The following is a 19,940-nucleotide window of genomic DNA, read 5'->3' as shown; positions in this document are numbered from 1 at the left end:
GGTGTCGCAAGATATTTACATGCCAGATGCGCTAAATATTCATATGCCTCTTGATGCTTTGGACATAGTTCCAGAGGACATGCTTCCATGCTGATGACATTTTTTTCCCTTTAAAAGTATCATTTAAAAATGCTATACACACTGCTGAATGTAGGAAATTTTCAACCTTGGAAGGATGAAGGATTAGTGACTGCTGGGATGCAAATCAGATGTTTAATCAGCCAGTTACTGGACTATCCCAAGGCCTTTATTAATGGTTTAAACTTCTGTATGTTTTTTTTTAATTTAGGTCTTTTTAGGGAAAAATGAAAAGAAGCCTACTTTTAGAGTCTTTAGAAAATGAACCCATTTCCTTCCACTGATAACGATCTTTTTTAGAAAGATTTTTCCTAACCATTCTCTCTAGTCATTACAGTCTAGAAACAAATTAAGCAGATTTCTTAATAGAACCTACTATCTCTGTGATGAACTCTATCACCAGGTCTTCAAGAATAGCCATTGACTCTGTGTAGGGATTCTGTTACTCTCCAAACCCATACATCATACATCTTACTGGGGAAACAGAAAACATGGTATGAGTGAAAGAGATCCCCTGTTCCAGCTATGCAGCAGACTTAGCACATGCACCAAATTTTTCAAACAAATTCAAGTGTAGAAGTCTGTGCGAGCCAAATATGATAGAATTGTGGTAAGAATGGCATGCAGATGCCATGTGGATGGGACTATATAGGCAGATAACAATTAGGGAAGTAAATATCAGTTTAAAAAGCTAATCAGTTAAACAATTAGAATTATATGGTTTAACTAGTTAACAGAGGTAGCTCTGGCCAGCCAGGGTCCCTCTGGCTGGCCAGCCTAGCGCAGCCAGGATTAATGGTTAATGTTGGTTAACCCTAAGCCTAATGCTTAACCGTTAACCTTTTACATCCCTAATAATAATGGGTCATCAACAGAAACCATATTAGCAATAACCATTTGAAATAAATACATGTAGTACTACCAGAACAGCAGATCAACGGATGTAATCATTCCATTCTATTCAACATTGGTGAGGCCTCATCTGGAGTAGTGTCTAGTTTTGGGCCCCACACTACAAGAAGGATGTGGAAAGAGTCCAGCAGAGGGCAACAAAAATGATTAGGGGGCTAGAGCACATGACTATGAGGAGAGGTTGAGGGAACTGGGATTCTTTAGTCTGCAGAAGAGAAGAATGAGGGGGGATTTGATAGCTGCTTTCAACTACCTGAAAGGAGGTTCCAAAGAGGATGGATCCAGACTGTTCTCAGTGGCACCAGATGACAGGGCAAGGAGTAATGGTCTCAAGTTGCAGTGGGGGAAGTTTAGGTTGGATATTAGGGAAAAAAATTTCACTAGGAGGGTGGTGAAGCATTGGAATGGGTTACCTAGAGAGGTGGTGGAATCTCCTTCCTTAGAGGTTTTTAAGCTGAGGCTTGACAAAGCCCTGGCTGGGATGATTTAGTGGGAATTGGTCCTGCTTTGAGCAGGGGGTTGGACTAGATGACCTCTGGAGGTCCCTTCCAATCCTGATATTCTATGATTCTACCAGTTTCTATAACGGTGATGAAAGTGATTTGTAGTTAAATTGCTTTCTGAAAAGGTTCAAAGGGTCTCATTTTTCAGCTGAAAATGATTTTCAGCATCCTCCTGGATCAGTCACTGGACTTAACGTTAGGTGCCTGTCTCCAAAGTGAACATGTTGAGGGATCCTATTCCCGGTAGTATGCTGTGGCTGCTGGGACTACACAATCTAAATTGTGAATCTTTAATTAGGCAGCAGTACAGCCTGTTGACCCCTTCAGTTACACCAAGCTGTATTACAAGTTATATAACAAGACTCCCACACAGATCCTGGGGCCTGTCACCTTGACTGGTTTATTTCAATTTACAGCTACATCCTCATTTAACAGACTATAATCCCCAGAGGAGTGAAGGATGCCCTGGTATGCCACAAATGCAGCTCTCAGAGAGCCTAGGGTGGGGGTCCTTACTGACCCAGACATAGACAGACACCATCCGGGCCTCCTCCAGCTTCCTCAGTGTCCTCTTCAAACTAGGGTGAGGCAGACAGCAGAGAGGCAAATCAGACACAGCAACAGAGCAGACAGGCCCAGGGGGTCACACAGCCCGAGCACCTTACCCCCGCCCATCTCAACCTCCCCACAAGGGTCTCCCAAGCCACCCCACACCCACAGAGCCCCAAGCCACCCCAGTGTTACAGTGTGGGGAATATGTCTGTCTAATTATGAATTCCATTTGAGCATGTGAACTATTTGTATTTAAGACCTGAAGAAGAGCTCTGTGAAACTCGAAAGCTTGTCTCCTTCACCAAGAGAAGCTGGTCCAAGAACCAGTGTTGCCAACTCATAATTGTATCACGACTCTCATCAGAAGGATTGTTTTCCTTAAAGCCCCAGCTCCTGGAGTCAAGTGGATTTGTGATGATTTCAGCTTTCATTCTTAAAGGGAAAAAAAGTTTCTAGCCCTTTTGGCTATGGAGAAAGCTTCAAAATGCAACCCCACTGCATGTGAAAGGCTCAAAAAGCAGAAGACAAATCAAAAGAACACCAAATCTAGTATTTTTACATAATCTCAGGATTTTTGTGAGCCTGACCCATGATTTTTGAATGTTTGGAGTTGGCAATACGGATTTACCTCAGCCACCTTGTCTCTCATTCTCTACTCACAAGTCAGCCTGGGAGGGAGCTTGGACTATGGCACAAGCTGAAACAGGACCATAAACCTTCAGTAGCAGAGGTGTTGGAACTAGGGGTACCATACACTCCCAGACTTGAAATGGTTCCCATCATACACAGGGGTTACAGTTTGATTCAATATCTCTCAACACCCTCCCCCCCCCAATAGGGTGACCAGATGTCTCAATTTTATAGGGACAGTCCTGATTTTGGGGTCTTTTTGTCTTATATAGGCTATTACCCCCCCCCCCCAGTCCTGATTTTTCAGCTTGCTGTCTGGTCACCCTACCCCCGCTATACACATTGTTCCAGCTCCCTGCTCAGGAGCCCTCCCCCGGCCGGGCAATGGGGGCGACCCGCTATGCCAGCGACTGGTCCCATTGTGTGTGTGGGGGGGGGGTACGAGCTGGGGGGCAGCGGCGGCAGCGGCCAGTACAAGCGAAGCGCCAGGGAAAGGCCCCGGGCGGGTCCCAGACAGAGACACGCTCCCGGCGCTGCTGCAGACGGTCTCCCCGGGTCCCCGCCAGACACAGCAGCGAGGGCGGAGGGAGCCGGTGACTCTCCCGCAGCCCGGGCGCGGCGGGCACAGGGGGTGGAGCTGGTTCAGCAGCTCCTCGGCACAAGCCAGCGCGGCCCGGCCCAGGGGCGGGGCGGGGCGGGGCGGTGAAAGGCTCGCAGGGCGGTGCCATCTTGTTGTACGGAGCCAGGCCCCGCCCCGCCCCGCCCCGCTGCTTCATATGTCCCGCCCCTTCCACGCTCGCGCTCCCCGTTCGGGCTGGACCCGCCTCGCGCTCTGGTGTGTCCGCGCCTCGCTGCTGCTCCTGCCTGAGGCGGGCGGGGAAGGAACCTGGGGCCCGTTCAGTGCCCAGGGTGTGGGGTGAATACCCGGCTGGACACAGCCCCCCCAGTCTCTCTCTCTCTCTCTCACACACCCCCACACCCACACCCCCCTACGGGGCAGCCCTGCAGCTGGGGCTCGGACTAGATACCCCAGAGCTTTCCTTCTGCTCTTTAACGGGAGAGGGGGACATGGGGACCCAGCTCTTGACGTGGCCCCTTGTTTGCACTGAGGCGCTTGCAGGGCACACCAGCTCCTTCCCATCCTGGGCTGGGGGGCTACCGCGGGACTCCTGCCCTGTTGGGGCTGGGCCCTTTATTGTCACTGGCGCAGGGGCGGCTCCAGGCCCCAGCGCGCCAAGTGCGTGCTTGGGTCGGCATGCCGCGGGGGGTGCTCTGCTGGTGCCAGGAGGGCAGCAGGCGGCTCCGGTGGACCTCCCGCAGGCGTGCCTGCTGAGGGGCTGCTGGTCCCGCAGCGCCAGTGGACTGGTCCCTCCGGCTCCTGCTTGGGGCGGCGAAATCTCTAGAGCTGCCCCTGCACTGGCGCCATTACTCAGGGGTGTGTGTCTCCAGGGAAGGAATGCTGTGACCTGTGCGCTTTGCTGGGAGCTGCGTGGCAGGAGAAGGGGAGCAGGCACCAGCTGAGGAGTAGAGGGAACCAGAGGCATTTTTTTCCCCTGCCACGCGACATGGGACTGTGGGGTGATCTGGTTTTAGGGATGGTTGCCTGCAGCCCCGTTAGACCTTTACACATGAATTCTGCCTTTATTAGAGGACAGGGCCATCGGAGTGGTGGATGTGATGGGCCATGTTTCTGTGTCAGGGACTCCACAAAATATTTAAACAAATTAAAGCAAAACTGGGCCCAGTCAGGGAACTCTCATGAGCCAAACTGAGAAAAGAGTCTGTCTGAGACCCATTAATATGGGGGACTTGTTTAGTCCCCCCTGAGCTGCTCCCTCCCACATTCCTGTTTCTGGCCTGGCTTCAGGCTCTGGCTGGGTTCTCCAATAGCTGTTCTGTGTCACCTTTAAGATCCGTATTTCCCGTTTTCCTTTTGTGCATTTTTTGGCTAACAGTCCTTTGTCTTGCAGCTTAAACAAGATGAAACGGGGCTCATCTTCCAGTGGTAGCAATAGCCGGGCCTCCCTGCTGCCCATTAGAGTTCAGGACACAAGTAGAGCTGGTCTATATACACCTCAAGCAATGTATGTGCTGCTGATATCTAAGCACACTTACGCTGATGTAACTGAGAGGAGGAGGGTTGTGGTTATTTGTTGTGGCCTTGGTGTGAAGAGATTCATGGTTATGATAAATGGCACCTGGATGTCTAGTTCGCATCTAACCACACCTTTGAGTGTCCTAGTGCAGGAGTTCTCAAACTGGGGGTTGGGACTCTCAGGGGGTTGGCAAGGTTATTACCTGGGGGGTCATGTGCTGTCAGCCTCCACCCCAAACACGGCTTTGCCTCCAGCATTTATAATGGTGTTAAATATATAAAAATGTGTTTTTAATTTATAAGGGGAGGGGGGTTGCACTCAGAGGCTTGCTATGTGAAAGGGGTCACCAGTACAAAAGTTTGAGAACCACTCACCTAGTGATATTGATGTAAATTTATGGTGTAGACCTGGCCTAAGGCTAACATCATTTCAGATAGGTGGCACTGGTAGTACCTCCTGTAAATTTCACTCGTGTAGGCAGGTTCATGGAAACAAGAACACCACACTGACTTGACTTAACAGAACGCTGGCCATTTAAAAATAATGCATTGTAAACTAATTTTACTATCAACTCCACATTAGAATTTTCAATATGAAAGATGTGTTAAGCCCTTTAAAGGGACAATGTCTTGAAATTTAGTAAATTGTCAATTAAAATAACTATTATGACACCTGCAATCTAATCAATCTACTTGCCTATTTGGGAGGTGGGAGGAGTTATGTCACACTTTTTTTTTCAGTGTTTTTTTTCCATTGTTGCTATGTAAAAGGCCACCACTTCCCCAGTGAAGTCAGTTTTCTCACTTTGTGTGGAAGTTGTGCTTTTGACAGCACTGTGTAAGCAATAAAAAAAAAAAATCCAGAAATGTAATTAAAATAGATTCCTAATAATCTTGGGTCATGTAACAATACTTGTGAAACCACTAGCAGCATAATAACTCATAAGAACATAAGAAAGGCCGTACCGGGTCAGACCAAAGGTCCATCTAGCCCAGTATCTGTCTACCGACAGTGGCCAATGCCAGGTGCCCCTGAGGGAGTGAACCTAACAGGCAATGATCAAGTGATCTCTCTCTCTCATCATCCCATCCCCCTGACGAACAGAGGCAGGGGACACCCACTCTTTCTTACCCATCTATAGCCATTATGGACTTAGACACAGCATGAATTCAGTCCTCCCCTTAAACATTTATTATAGTCCTAAACTCTTTAAATTACAGTGTAACTTTTTGTTACTTTTCTATAGAGAACGATTGAAGCTGAGCATATCTAAGTACACTGGTGGCTCTGAAGGAAAAACCAGCTTCTCTGTGAAAAGGTACTATTACAATGCCTCCTGACTTGTCTGTCAATATTTTCTGTATAAAATGGTGAATAATTAAAACTCTAGGCTTTAAAAGTGGCTTGCAAAGGGGGCAGGAGGGAAATACATGTGGGTCCCTTTTTTGGGGAAGGGGGCCTGTTTTGATGTATAAAGAAGACCTAAAAGATTTGTTTGTTTGTTTTTTCCCCTCAAAGGCTTTTTTTCCTGCTTGATTTTTTTCATTCATTAGATTACAGAGTAGGCACCTAGGAATTGTGCACAAATGGTATGTTAATGAGAATCATGTAAGTGCATAGGAAGATTGCTATCCTGTATGAGATCACTGTAGCAGGTCTGAGATGCTTCAGAGGAATATGTATGAATCCCTGTAATGGACAGTTGTGGAATAACCTGCCTGTGGGGCGATTTTTTCCCCCTCTTAACTGCCTTCATTGGATGATTGGTTTATGCTTTGAAGCATGAGAATTTTATAGTTCTTGTACACTTTGGATATCCTATCCAGTGTGATTCTGGTGTTTTGTAAATGCTAAAAGCACACAGCATGTGATCCAAAGTGGTTTAAACCTCTGTTTGGTTTCAGGACAAGTGGTTCTGGAGCGTCACGAAATACTCCATGGGGATTTTTTACTGGCACAGAAAAGTTAAAGGATCCCAGGCCACTTCATGATAAGACTTACATCCAGCAGTGCATCCGACAGCTCTGTGAGGTATACTTGGGTTCCTACCCACTGTGCCATCAATGTCTGCTGCATCTTCTCATAACGATGATGTATTCTAACTGCAAACATGGGATGCTGTCATCTTTGGCAATAGATTAGTTGGTTCTGTTACAGAATTAGGATTGTACATGTGATACACAGAAGATAAAACTGGGATAGCTTGTGATTGGGTGGAGAAACCATGTGATAAGCAGGTTTCAGATTGGAGAGGAAAGTGGTGGTGCTCTAATCAGGTTATGCCTGCAATCCCAAATTAGCTGAGTGTTTCTGCTAAAATGTGCAGTTGATATTAAAATTGCCATAATTAGACCTGAGAATTAACACTGTGTAGAGATGAATAGGGCCAGTTTGCATCTCTCTCTCCTGCAGTTTAGTAAAGCAGCATGGGATTGGGTCACATTTGGAAGATTAACATCTAGAAGGGCAAGAATAATGCCATATGATTTAGTGTTTGTTTTTAACTGAAAATTAGATATTGCAGATACTGTTGAGCCATCAGAAGTGCTGGCACAAAGAACATCTGTTCAATCAGTCACTTTTTCAATAAGTTGTTTACCTTCTGAGGACAACAATGCTACAATTATCACTATTGTAGACTTAACAGAGAGCATATACAAATCTCAGTTTATTCAGTGGCTCATCAGACATGAATATTTTTTTTTCTGAGCCTCTCTATCTCCCCCTCTGAATGTTGGATTCTTCCAGAAATGTGTGGCTGTAACGAGGGAGAGTTCTTTGTTTTAAATTGAAAATACCCATTCAGAATGTATTGATCAGTGTACTTATAGTGACTTCTATTAGAAGCAATGAAAATTTAATGTTCCTCAAGATAAATGCTGACATTGACCTCACCTTGGTCAATATCTGATTAGGGGTCTGTATTAATCTTTGTGTCTGTTGCCTTTCTTAGTTTCTTGTGGAGAACGGCTATGCCCAGAATGTCTCTGTGAAATCTCTCCAAACTCCATGTACTAAGGACTTTTTCAGGATTTTTGCTTTTATATATGCTTTTTTGTGCCCTTCTTATGAACTTCCTGATTCTAAAATTGAAGAGGAGATCCCCAAAGTCTTTAAAGAACTTGGGTATGTACCAGAGCTGATCAGAGATTGTATAAAGTGGGCACCCTTATGTTCAAAGAGACAGAGTCAAGATAAAGATCTGGATAAAAAAAATTCTGAGAACAACATAAAATTAATAACTTTATCTTTTTCTGAAGGTCCCCACTGTCGAATTCAGGCTCTGGTGTCTAAACAAGGCAGTGGTTCTCGTGTCAGGCCCTGCAATGGGACCCAGGTGCCCTGTTGGTATACACAATGCCAGTTCCTTTCAGTGAAGGCATTGCCACCAGGTCACTGCAGCTCTCAGGCTCCATGATTGTCTGACTCCGCTCAGCCTCTGGTTGTTTTTAACTTTGTTCCCTTAGGGGTATCCTGCTGTCCTCTAGTGTTTCAACCTCAACGTTTTCCTCCCCCTTTAAGCATTTGAATTGGCTCCATTTGCCGGTGTAGGTTCTAGCTACTGCTAGGCTGCCGTGTTCAAGAGACACTGGAAAATGCTTGAAGTTTGTACAAGGGCATCTTCAGGCTAAATATCATAGCTTAAAACATTCGTTTCTCTGTATGACTTCAGAGTTACAGATTCATAGTTTTTAAGGCCAGAAATGACCATTAGATCATCTAGTCCAACCTCCAGGGTAATACAGGTGATAGAATTTCACCCAGCTACTCTTGTATTGAGCTCAATAATTTGTTGGACTAAAGCATATCTTTATTACTAGTAATGCCAAAACTATGAAAGCCGAAATAACTTACTTTCAGCACTTCTATTCTACTTTTTGCCCTTGCTTTATCATAGACCATGAAACTAGATGGGTCTATTTTATGTTCTGGTTCCCATGCACTAGAGTAATGCTGTGATGTTTGGGTTTCTGATATTGCAGGGAAATATTTTGAGCAGTAGATTTGCTTTTTCACACAATCAGTGCCTTGCATCTAAACTACTTGAGTTTCTCTTTTCAATGCACCTATGCCTGACTAATCCCACTGTGGATTTCTTCCAGAATTGGTGAAATCCCTGTTAAATGACACAGCGAGTTTTGTCGTTTCTCAGTGATTCTAGATAGGTTGTACTTGTGATGGGTTTCCCCCTCTTCCCTTCCCCCCCACATGGGTGCCACGTGGAACTGGGGTACCCTTGTGCCTGCCTAACCCGCCAGCCTGGGCTCCCTATCACACTGTGGTGCTATAAATTGCCAAACTCTCCAAGCTTGCTCTTTCACCAACATACACAGATAGGGGCACACCCAGCTGCAGCTTCACACACACGCTGAAATCAGCTCTGCACGGGAAGGCTCAGCTAAGGCACTCCCAGTTGGGAAGGCACGCACCCCCCTCTGGAGTGTAAACCCAAAATTATACCATCTTGCTCTGCACAGGGAACTGTGCAGCATAAACTCAGACAATTCGCCCCTCTCTCAATGTGGAGAGAGAGATGCAACAACTTTCTGCCCCAAGTAATAAATTCCACACACTGGCTTTAGATAAAACAAAGACCAAGTTCATTAAATACAAAAGATAGATTATAAGAGATAGCAAATAGATCAAAGCAGATTACCTTAGTAAATAAACAAAAACTGCAGAGCTTAACACACCTATGGATCAGCAGGTAGTGATCAAGCTATCGGGGATCGATAAAGCAATCCCCAATTGCTCTGCTGTCGACTCCTGTACTCCACTGCGGTGAGAGGTGGAAGCAGAGTTGACGGGGGAGTAGTGGCAGTCGACCCCGCGCTGTGAGGTAAGTCGACCTAAGATATGAAGACTTTAGCTACGCTATTCTTGTTGCTGAAGTTGCGTGTCTTGGGTCGATTCCCACCCCCTCCAGTGTAGACCAGGTCTAGATAAGTAAGATATGAATTAACAAATTCTCACCCTGAGCGATAAACAGGCTGGCAGATTCTTAAGGCGCAAGCTGCCTTGGCTTTCCCAGGTTTTCATACACAGACTAAAAGTCCTTTTAGCCTGGGACTATCATTTCCCACAATTCAGTCTTTCCCCTCGGGTGTTTCCAGGTGTGTTGTTGCAGGGAGAGTGAGGTACCATCATGATATCATTTTCTGCCTTTGTTTATCTTCCTCCCACTTTCTGGAAAGCTCTTTTGCTGTGACCCAGGTCACAGCAATTTCCCATTGTGTAGTGCTCTCTCTGAGGTTTCTATTGTACACAGTTCCTGGGGTAATCCTTGTGCTTGTGTGCATTTCCTTAATAAGCCATTAACATTGTTTGGCCTTTTTACTGTTGTACCTGAAAGGCTGTTTGTGGGTGTTTTCAACTTTACAACATGTTTCAGTAACACATACCTAGCCAAATTTCATATCTTCATGTATGACGGTAGCAGATACGATCCAATGAAATATTACTGTCTAGCAGGTCAAGACTTTTAGAATAATATCTCAAAGGCATACTTTGTACAAAACACATCCTAATTACATGACAGTGGTGAATATTGGGGTGCCAGAGCGTCACAGTACTCTATTTGCAACTCAAGGGTATTTTTCTAATCGCCGGTGCCACAAACTCCACCTGGTATCCAAAACTGAGTTGTGCTTTTTTTTTTTTAAACTTCTTTACAAGTGGCAAAGATACTGCAATTTGACCTTAGCTGACAGAGTTTGTTGATGCACATAAAAGGAATATGATCAGTTCATGTTCTGTAGCGTTAAAAATAGTGAACGTTCATCAGTAAAATAGTCAGAAGTCTGCGTGTGTCCAATAAATCAGATCTATTTGGCAGGGAGATGTCTTTTAATTATCTGATTATAATCATGCTCAGGTAATTGGAAACTGCTCTAACTCTTCTTTCCTTGTAGGTATCCCTTCCCATTGCCCAAAAGCTCCATGTACACCGTGGGTGTGCCACATGTCTGGCCTCATGTTGCTGCTGCACTAGTGTGGTTAATAGACTGCATCAAGGTATGGTGAGAAAGGGAGGTCAGCTGTGATCCAGTGGATCTGAGCTGAGCAGGGACATATGGGTTCTGTTCCAGGCTCTGCCATTGACTTTGGACTAGTTAAGGCCAGACTTTCAAAAGTATTTAGGTGCCTGAAGATGGAGAGAGCCACCTAACAGTGGGATTTTCAAAGAGCATCTAAGCAAGGTGGTCACCTAACTCCATCAAAATTGATGTGTTTTACATATCTAACATGTATATGCATCTAGGGGGATTTTCAAAAGTGCCTATCTGCCTCTTTAGGTGCCTAAATGCCTTTAAAAATCTGGCACCTAATCCTATGCCCCAGTTTTCCCTTTTGTAAAACTGGAACAATAATATTTCCCTACTGCACAGGTGTGTTGTCAGTATACGTTCATTATCTTCTTTCAAGTGGTTTGAAATCCTCAAAGGGAAGATGCTAGAGAAATGAAAAGTAGTAACTATTACAAATAACAATACCCATGGTGGGTGAGTACGTGTGTGTAAGAGGAAAGAATAAACAAGAGAAAACAGGTCTACATTAGATTCTGATAGAAATGATCTGGAGTTTTTAATCGTCTTCATGCAGCCTTAGGGCCCTACAGCAATATCTTAGATTCAGAAGCTGTCTGGCTTTTTGACTGCAGATATAAGCAGACAAGGCAGCTGAGGTAATGTCTCTGCATCTGTTGGAGGAAAAGTGGCTTTTTCTATGGTAACTGCCTCTTACCTTAGCCTTAGTCAATCAACTTCTTTCTGTCTTCCTCTAGAAAATTCCTTTTTATTGGCAATCTTTACATGTGATGGTACCCAGCAGGGCACATGTAGCTGGGGTGGGGGACGGACAGTAACCCATCTCTTGTACAAAGTCTTGCAGTGTGGTGATTGCTATCTTATTCATAGGACTTCCTGGTGTTTTTTAGGTACACCTGCCCTGTTGACTTTGTATCAAGCTGCAGTGCTTTAAGCTTATCCTCAAAATATGTTTTCTCTTTCCTTTCTTTGAGACCCTCCCATGATTTTCATAGTGTTTCCTCAGAATCTGCTATTCCATTCTTTAATTGTCTCTTTGAAATGTATTGCCATTAGCAGATTGAAGAGAATGGGTTATGATCCCTGCAGTATGAATCTTTTTTGACCACATCAGTTATGTTAATTCTGATATATGTGGCAGTTACCTAGGTGGTGTGCAGGGGCTTGTTTTTCACTGTAAAAGTCACAGACAAAATATACTGACACTTAGTGAAGAGAACTCTTCCCCCCTTGACAGTTTAACAGGCTGCTCTGAGCAGAATGTTGTACCACTCCCATTAATCCTGGGTATTTCATCCATTCTTTCCATCGTTCCTACCGCCACTGTGTCACAGCCAACCATCTACTAACACAGATTCCAGTGCTCCATCAACAGATGTAACACTATTCTGTGAAGTCAGGGGCTTACCTGGACCAAGTTACTGTGTTAATAGAGCAACGTTTCCATGTAATTTTGCCGAAGGAGACTTTTTTTACTCCTGGGGGAATTCTGCAACAAAAAATTAAAAAAAATCTGTGCACATTGTTTTAAAATAAATAACAATATAATCACACCACTTTCAGTTATTTTTGGTCATTTATTTCAAAATACCTGTCAGCAAGTATGTGTGTAACAATAAGGACAGCAAAAAAGATTCAGGAAATGTTTTTTTGAGAAATAGATTCCTTACTAGGCATATTAATGCAGAACTGAATAAGAATTCATTTAAACTACAATACAGAACTGTATTTCACGCACCTCAGAAGTGGTGCAAAGGCTTGGGGGAGTCAGGGGTAATGGAAGAGCTGAGGGAGAGGGAAATAATTGCTGGGAAGAAGCCTGGGAGTGAACTTGGAGGGTGGGAAAAGTGTGGAACAGGGTGGTTTCTTTGGGGTGGGGTGGGGAGGGGAGGGGTTGTTAGGGAGCATCCCCCTGCAGCCCCTGGCTCTCCCATTCAGTCAGGCACATCTGCCCCTGTCCCCATATGTTCCTGTACCCCCATGTGTCCTTGCACCCCCTGTCCACATGTCCCTCCACCCCCACTCAGACACTGACTCCCCCATCCCTATGTCGTGCTGTACCCACTCCCCCTGTCCCTATGTGTCCCTGAACCTCCTCCCTGTCCCCATGGCCCTCTGTGTCCCCCACCCAGCCACTCCCCCTGCTCCTATGTAGCTCTTCACTCCCTCTCGCATCACCATGTGGCCTTGCACCTCCCTCCCTGACTAGTCCTTATGAGCCCCTGTTTGACACCCCCGCTCCCCCCAGCACTCCATGCTGTCTGTCTGTCTCTCCATAGTCCCTGCCTCCTGACCTGGCCTGACAGGTGCTACAAAGAAGGCAGGCTTTTTCTCTTCCCTTACTGGCTGGGAGCTGCTGCTCTTCTGGTGCCACAGCACCCTTTGGTGGAGGGAAAAAGGCAGAACTGAAGCAACATTTCAGCTGAAGCTTTTTTCTGCACAAAAAAATTAAAAATATGCATGGCTCATTAATTATGCATGTGCACAGTAGCACAGAATTCTCCCAGGAGTAGACTTTGGCCTAGAATCACTAAGATTCCTTTTTTCAGCATTGTGCTGTAGTACCAGGGGTTTAGCTTATTGTTTAGAAATACACACCACACCAAAGAAACAGGGAGCTCTAAAAGTGTGCAGCCCACCCCGATGGGGCTAGCTCTGCCTCCTTACATTGTTTTCTTAATACAAATATGACTCTGATATGGAGGTTAGTGAGGGGTGATATCGAATAAGAATCTCCAGTGAACACCGTACACTTCTAATTTGGGAGATTTACACTCTGTCCCTTTTTAGATCTACAGTGTCATGAGAGAGAACTCAGATGTGCTTGTCGATGCTCAGTGCTGGTCAGGAGAGGGTGAAGATGAAATTGTAGTTAATAAGGTATCATACTATATTAATTGTTCATCAGACAATGTTCACTACACTGTTAGGAAAAGTAGCAAATGCAGTAAATGTGCTCCCATTTTGTATGGGGTTTTTAATTTGGATTTTAATCAGCCTTTTTTCCATTCATACTCAAGTGTGTATTGTTCTCAGTGCTCTTCCAAAAGAGTTGGACAGAATGTAAATGTAAGAACTGTTGTTTTAATAATAATTAAAAAACACACTGCTTTCTGTAATGAGTTAGATACCTATGGTTTACAACTGGAGTGGGATTTAGCTGGCCAGGGGATTAATTACAGAAGGGACAGCCTTGTTTTCTAGCATGCTTTGAGAGGCAATTTCATCTGGTGGATAATGCATGGGATGGGGAGGAGGGGTGGTGGTCAGAGTGGACTCAATTCTTGACTGCTACTAACTTACTATGTGACTGGGCAATTTATTTTAACTTTTTCTCCTGTGTAAAATGAGTGTGACACTGATCTACCCCTGTAAAATACATTGATGTATGGATGAGAAGAGCTATCTCTTAAAAAGGCAAATCATTTTAGACAGATATGTTTGTACTTTATCATCATTTGTACCTTTCTAATATAGTGGTGAAGGAGAGGAATAGATCTGCCATCCTTTGATTCGCCTCACCCATTCCTCCCTGCCAAGTGGCTGATAGCTTGGACCATTGCCTGAAGCCACCTCTTTTTCCTAACACTGTCAGCACATTCTGCTCTTCCCACAGAAGCAGTGGGAGTAGATGAAGAGAACATACTGCTTATGCCACTGGGCTGATGTGGCAAGGGGGAGTGGCCAGTTCCTGGTAGGGGTCCCACTTTGGGACCACACATGCAAGTCAAAGGCTTTTTCCCTGTACCTCAGTGGCCAGTTGCTTGGCTTCTCAAAAATAGGAGCAGCTATTTTCAGAGCTTGCAGCCCAGAGGACATCTGGTTGTTTAACTGCTCCTCTCTGCTCACCCGTAAATCACATGGCAAGTTATGGATTTGGGAGTACCTTTCCCACCTCAAATAAAAATCAGCTTCTTGGTCTGTGAGGTCTCAGTCTGATTTCTTTTTGGTGGGGACCAGAAGGGGATTTTCACATACCTGTGTCAGTTTCCCACCTTGGCACCTGGCATGCTGCGCATGGAGTTCTGGTTAGCTCTGGGCCTGATGTCAGGCCTAGAGAAACCCAGGTTACAGCCTGCAATGAGCAAGTGGACACCCAGGCCAGGAAACAGAGATCCCGAAGTGGAAGCTGCTTTTTAAAAGCAACAAAAATAACCCAATCTTCTAACTGAGGATTTGCCCTAAAGCACCTTCTTAGATTTAAAAGGTTTGTGTGGGTTGTCATTACATTCAAGCTTTAAAATAGAACTTGTGACCTTGTATGTCCATTTTAATAATATTTAACTAAGGTGTTGGTTTGCCACGTGGCTTTGTATGCCAAGCTTGCTTAATATGTTTTTAAAAAGCTCTAAAAATGACATTGTTTGTTTGTTTTCAGCTACTTATGGAATACACTGAGAAGAGTTATGATCATTTCATGAATGGAGGAGATGCTTTTGAAGAGATGGATGCGGAACTGCAGGCAAAACTAAGTAAATGTGGCCATCTGAATTAGCTATTGCAAGAAACCACATGCAGGCTAGTAGAATTCTGAGCCTTGTCACACTTACTGCCTTCCTTACAGGGTTCATAGTACGGCCAACATGAGCATTTTTCAAATGCTGGTGCCTGCCTAGAGTTAAGCACCCACATTCATATTTAGATATCTTATTTAGGAAAATGCTGATGTTTAAAAGTGCGGGTCTAAGTGTCTTCACTATGGCCATGATTTTCAGAAGTGCAAAGTGACTTGATGCCTTAATTTGTGGTTGCCCAAGTGGAGGTGCCTTAAAGGGGCCTGACTTTCAAAGGGTGGGTGCTCAGTACTTTCTGTTAACCAAGCTCCTTTATAGCCTCTCAAGTTGGGGACTCAAAATCACTGGTCACTTTTGGCGTCTGTGTCCTAGCTGGTTTGATATTGGGTCAGGATTCCACACCCTCTCCTAGAACTAGCAGCTGCTCGTCTGCCTGCTCGTAGAATGTTGCAAGGCGCTCGTTTTTAAGAGTGAATCTTTTCTGGTGTGGTTTCTCTTTGCAAATCACATCGAATAGTGGAAACTGACTTCCATTTTCCTCTCTGGACTATTTCGTTCCCAAGACAGGGCTTCTCCTGTTGGTAGTGTCATCTCTTGTTATTGCATACCATCTGCCTGTAAGCATTTCTAAAGTGCCTGGCAGCGGTGCTCAAACTGGGTTGTGACCCTAAAGTGGGTCATGACCCCATTTTAGTGGGATTGCCAGGACCAGCGTTAGATTCACTGGGGCCCAGGGCTGAAGCTGAAGCCCGAGAACTTGAGTCTGGGGTAGCAGGGATCTGGGCTCTCTTCTCCCCCCTGCCTGAGGCTGCAGGGATTGGGCTCCGGCCTCCTCCCGCCTGGGGTCATGTAGTAACTTTTTTTTTGTGTGTGTGTCAGAAGCGGGTGGTGGTGCAATGAAGCTTGAGAACCGCTGCACTACAGTATTGTGGCACTGTTGTCTGGTATGACTATCGAGGCTCTAGGGTTATTCAAACCCAGTGTGGTTTCTTGCAGACAAAATATTTAAAGTAGACCATTCCAAAGTGAAGACCTTAGAAGCAGAGAACAAAAGGTTGAATGAAGAGATTGCAAGGCTAGAGAGAGAGAGGGAAAGCGAGCCGGTTAGTAAACCATCTTTCTACTTCTTTCAACTATATCAAAGCTGAGTCTTCCCTTATTGGGGTTCCAGGTATTGTAATCTCACCAGTAACATGTACATACTGAGCAAGTGGCGGGGGCAGCAGAATCAGGGGCACCTGAAATTCTGCTTCCTGAGGGATAGGAAGGGGGCTGAGGTGCTACAAAGGAAACTGTCTCCAGAGCTCTAGGTATCACCTGGGATGCTCTCAACTCCTGGCCCCAGCTGGTGGAAGAGTCAAGTCAGTGTCTCACTCTCATAGTAGAATCCGGCTGTAGTTTAAAAAAAAAAAAGCCAGATATGAAATTAATGCAAGAAAAATCTGAGTTGAGGCTTCTCTCTGTCCTTACAGAGCTGTGACTTATTACTGCAGTGCATCTGGTACATGAGACTCAATGCATTATTCGACTCCTGTGATGCATGACAGCCTCACCTCTGAACTTATTTCCTCCTGTAGCTTTTAATTTCTTAATGTTTCAATTTAGCTGGTGCTCTAATGATAGAGTTTAAAATTCTAAACTCCCAAGAGCTAATTTATCAGGCTGGAAATAACGATATTTTGTAGTCTGAGACTGAAAATTTGACCCAAATAAGATAAAGGAGGGAAGAGGCTTTTGGGGTAGGGATTGTACAGGGATTGACAGAGTTGCAGGGTTCACCACCATTTAGGATTGTGAGGAAAATTATCTGCCTTGGTAACAGCTGATTCAAGAAAGGGTGCAGGTGAAAATCTGTCATTGTGCTACTGTTGTTTCCAGTAACCACTGTAAAGTAGGACCAATTCTTCTATATGCCAGTTATTAACACTCTTCTTTCTCCTCAAAGGATCGTCTAGAAACGCTGAGGAAGCTGAAAGCTTCGCTTCAAGCTGATGTTGAAAAATATCAGGCTTACATGACTAATCTGGAATCTCATTCAGCTGTCCTGGATCAGAAATTACATAGCCTCACTGAGGCGTGTGAGGAATCAGGTGAGAAGGAAGCTGCATAGTTGATGATGATGTATCATCACTTCTTTTGTTGGCTAGTACTGCAGATTGAAGGTTCTGAAACAGACATACACTTGCTCCATGGATGGATTTGTACTAGAGCAGATTTTACTTGGCTAGTAATATTGTTGTACTTTCTGGGAAGAGAGTGGGGCAGTACATACAGGGATAAGTGCTTCCTGGACCAGAAAGTGCTGGATGCAACTTTAAAAGCCACCGCCTTGATTTCTAGGGGAGAAGAATTGTCTTTTGAGGCAGAAACATGTAAGTTGTTCGGCTGTCGAGTGTGGGAGATGATGAGGTTTGGGGGTAGACTCTGCCCTCTTGGACCAGCTTCCTTACAGTTGGTCTCCTTTTCCCATAGTTCAGTGAGGGAAGGAAGCAGAGACTGATCTCGCACCAAAACTTTCTTGCCTCAAATTAAAGGAAAATCCCTCAGCCCTGAATAGTGAAATCACAACCTGCCTAAGTTGAAATCCTTCCATTTTAAAAAACAGTACATCTGAGTTGCTCTCCCTGACCTAGAACAAAGCGGCAGCACTGGGGGAGAAGGGACATAGCCCCCTGAAATGTGCATGTAGAGCCTGAGGAGATCCCACTTTAACCTACCTCACAAAAGTGCTGTGAGGCTTAAGTTTGTAGAGCACTTTAAAGATGGAGAGTGCCATTCATGGAAGCAGAACACATCTGTATTACTGCTAGAAGTACACCTGACTGATGAATGAGATGTTTATACTGGAAAAGCAGGGGTGGCGACACTGTGACCCTTAGTAAATGTCCAGAGATCTGTACCTCCTCTTTTTGTTGTTGATTACAGAATTGGAAGTTGAATTGATGAAGCAGGAAAATGCCCGGCTGCAGCACACTGTTGATAATCAGCTGTACACAGCTGTAGACATCGAGAGAATAAACCACGAGAAAGATGAGCTTCAACAAACTATCAACAAGCTTACCAAGGAGCTAGAGACAGAGCGGCAGCAGCTGTGGGCTGAGGAGCTAAAATATGCAAGAGGCAAAGAGTCAGTGAGTGCCTGTCCCAGTTCCCGCCAATGGTTTCAATCTGGCGACTCTGCAGCTTTGATATTAAGTGTCAAAATACAAGAGAGAAAAAGTTGGGAATTTAAGAGGTTGCTGTGAATTATTTTTCTAATGACACTAAACCAGGCCAAGATTAATGACTCTAACAGCTTAAAAATGATTTACAATTAACAAGCACAAATTTTTGCTCTTGCTTCAAGTAGGCCTGGAATTTGTTCATGTACTGGTTTGTGCATCAGCAGCCAAGGCCTAATTCAATGCCCATTTGAATCATTGAGTATCCAGGCCCCAAGAGGCCACAATAAGCATGTGTATTGCATTCAGATGTAGTTGCAAAGACAGCTCAGGAGCTTGAAATAGTCTGAAGAGCTTGAACATCGTTATCCCCATTTTACAGATGGCAAAACTGAGGCACGCAGGAATTCCATTACCTGATCAAGACACAGTAATTTAGTGCAGAACTAGGAGTTGAACTAAGGGGCCAGATCCTCAGCTGGCATAAACTAGTGTAACTTCTTTGACTTCAATACAGCTATGCTGATTTACATCAGCTGGCTTAGTGACTGAGTCCCAGTCTGATGCCTTGTCCCATGGACCGTACAGACTCAACAGTCTTCTCCTCTTTCGCATGACCATTGCCACAGTGAGATGCCCCATTTAGAAGCAGGCCTTTGTACTTCATAGTTTCCCAAGCTGTGTCAGTGACTAACGCCACAGGCAAGAGAGGAAGGATGGCCCAGTTATGGTTAGGGTGCCAGCTTGAGTCAGGAGACATGGCTTCAGTTCCCAGGGTGTTGTGAGAATAAATGCACAGTAGTTGAGTGTGAGGCTCAGCTACTGTGGTGATGGGGGCCATATAACTCCCTCTGACAGTCTTTGCATTTGTAGGGCTAGGTCACTAGACTGTATTCTTAATTTATCACTTGTAAGACTCTTTCCAGCCAACGAGCTTAAATTTCTTTACACGAATCCAATTTCTCAGATAGGCAATTTGAGACACGGGGGCATGAAGTGTGTCTTGCCTGTGTTCACAGGGAAATCTCTGGCAGAGCAGAGAACAGAGCCCAGAACTCTGCACTCCCATTCCCATGCTTTTGCCACAATACCATCTGTCCTCCTTACAGGCAGCTTCCAAGGATGCAGACTAGCTAATCTTCCTTGAATATTCAAGGGATAGGTGGAACAGGCATTTATCCAAGAGAGGAGAATACAGCTGCTCAGAAAGGGACAGCTAAAAACCACTCAAGTCTATCTGTACAGGCCATTAAGCTTCAAATCACATCACTTTTCTGTGCCCTGGTTTTCCCATCTTTGAAACTGGGAGAATGATGCTGATCTTCCTTTGTAAAGTGCCTTGAGATTGATGGCTGAAAAGCTGCTCTGTAAATAGAAGAAATGTTCATCTCACTCAAAAGGTTCCAGTGCTGACTAATATTTTAAAGATTTTTTTCTGAGGTCTCAA

General features: G+C 44.8%; 2 protein-coding genes across 4 annotated transcripts in view; one reads left to right on the top strand and one right to left on the bottom strand.

The window, feature by feature from the left end:
• Positions 1-3,448: 3,448 nt before the first annotated feature.
• LOC120371974 (kinetochore protein NDC80 homolog) overlaps positions 3,449-19,940 on the top strand; it is a 25,537-nt gene continuing 9,045 nt past the window's right edge. Inside the window, exons 1-11 of one of the 3 annotated variants that reach the window (XM_039488536.1) lie at positions 3,449-3,584; positions 4,646-4,759; positions 6,018-6,089; positions 6,676-6,802; positions 7,725-7,897; positions 10,684-10,786; positions 13,609-13,698; positions 15,197-15,290; positions 16,329-16,435; positions 17,278-17,422; positions 18,258-18,463. In XM_039488536.1, the coding sequence (XP_039344470.1) occupies positions 4,656-4,759; positions 6,018-6,089; positions 6,676-6,802; positions 7,725-7,897; positions 10,684-10,786; positions 13,609-13,698; positions 15,197-15,290; positions 16,329-16,435; positions 17,278-17,422; positions 18,258-18,463 (1,221 nt within the window). In that variant the 5' untranslated portion in view covers positions 3,449-3,584; positions 4,646-4,655. Of the gene's footprint in view, positions 3,592-4,645; positions 4,760-6,017; positions 6,090-6,675; positions 6,803-7,724; positions 7,898-10,683; positions 10,787-13,608; positions 13,699-15,196; positions 15,291-16,328; positions 16,436-17,277; positions 17,423-18,257; positions 18,464-19,940 lie in introns of all 3 variants that reach the window. The other 2 variants (XM_039488526.1, XM_039488545.1) reach the window with 2 other exon arrangements.
• GTPBP8 (GTP binding protein 8 (putative)) overlaps positions 19,774-19,940 on the bottom strand; it is a 20,147-nt gene continuing 19,980 nt past the window's right edge. Inside the window, exon 9 of the transcript XR_005584681.1 lies at positions 19,774-19,858. The gene's annotated coding sequence lies outside the window, so the exon portion shown is untranslated. The remainder of the gene's footprint in view (positions 19,859-19,940) is intronic.

The sequence above is a fragment of the Mauremys reevesii genome, linkage group 1 (assembly GCF_016161935.1).
Source record: "Mauremys reevesii isolate NIE-2019 linkage group 1, ASM1616193v1, whole genome shotgun sequence".
NCBI lineage: Eukaryota > Metazoa > Chordata > Testudines > Geoemydidae > Mauremys > Mauremys reevesii.
This window is presented reverse-complemented; position numbering and strand designations above follow the sequence as displayed.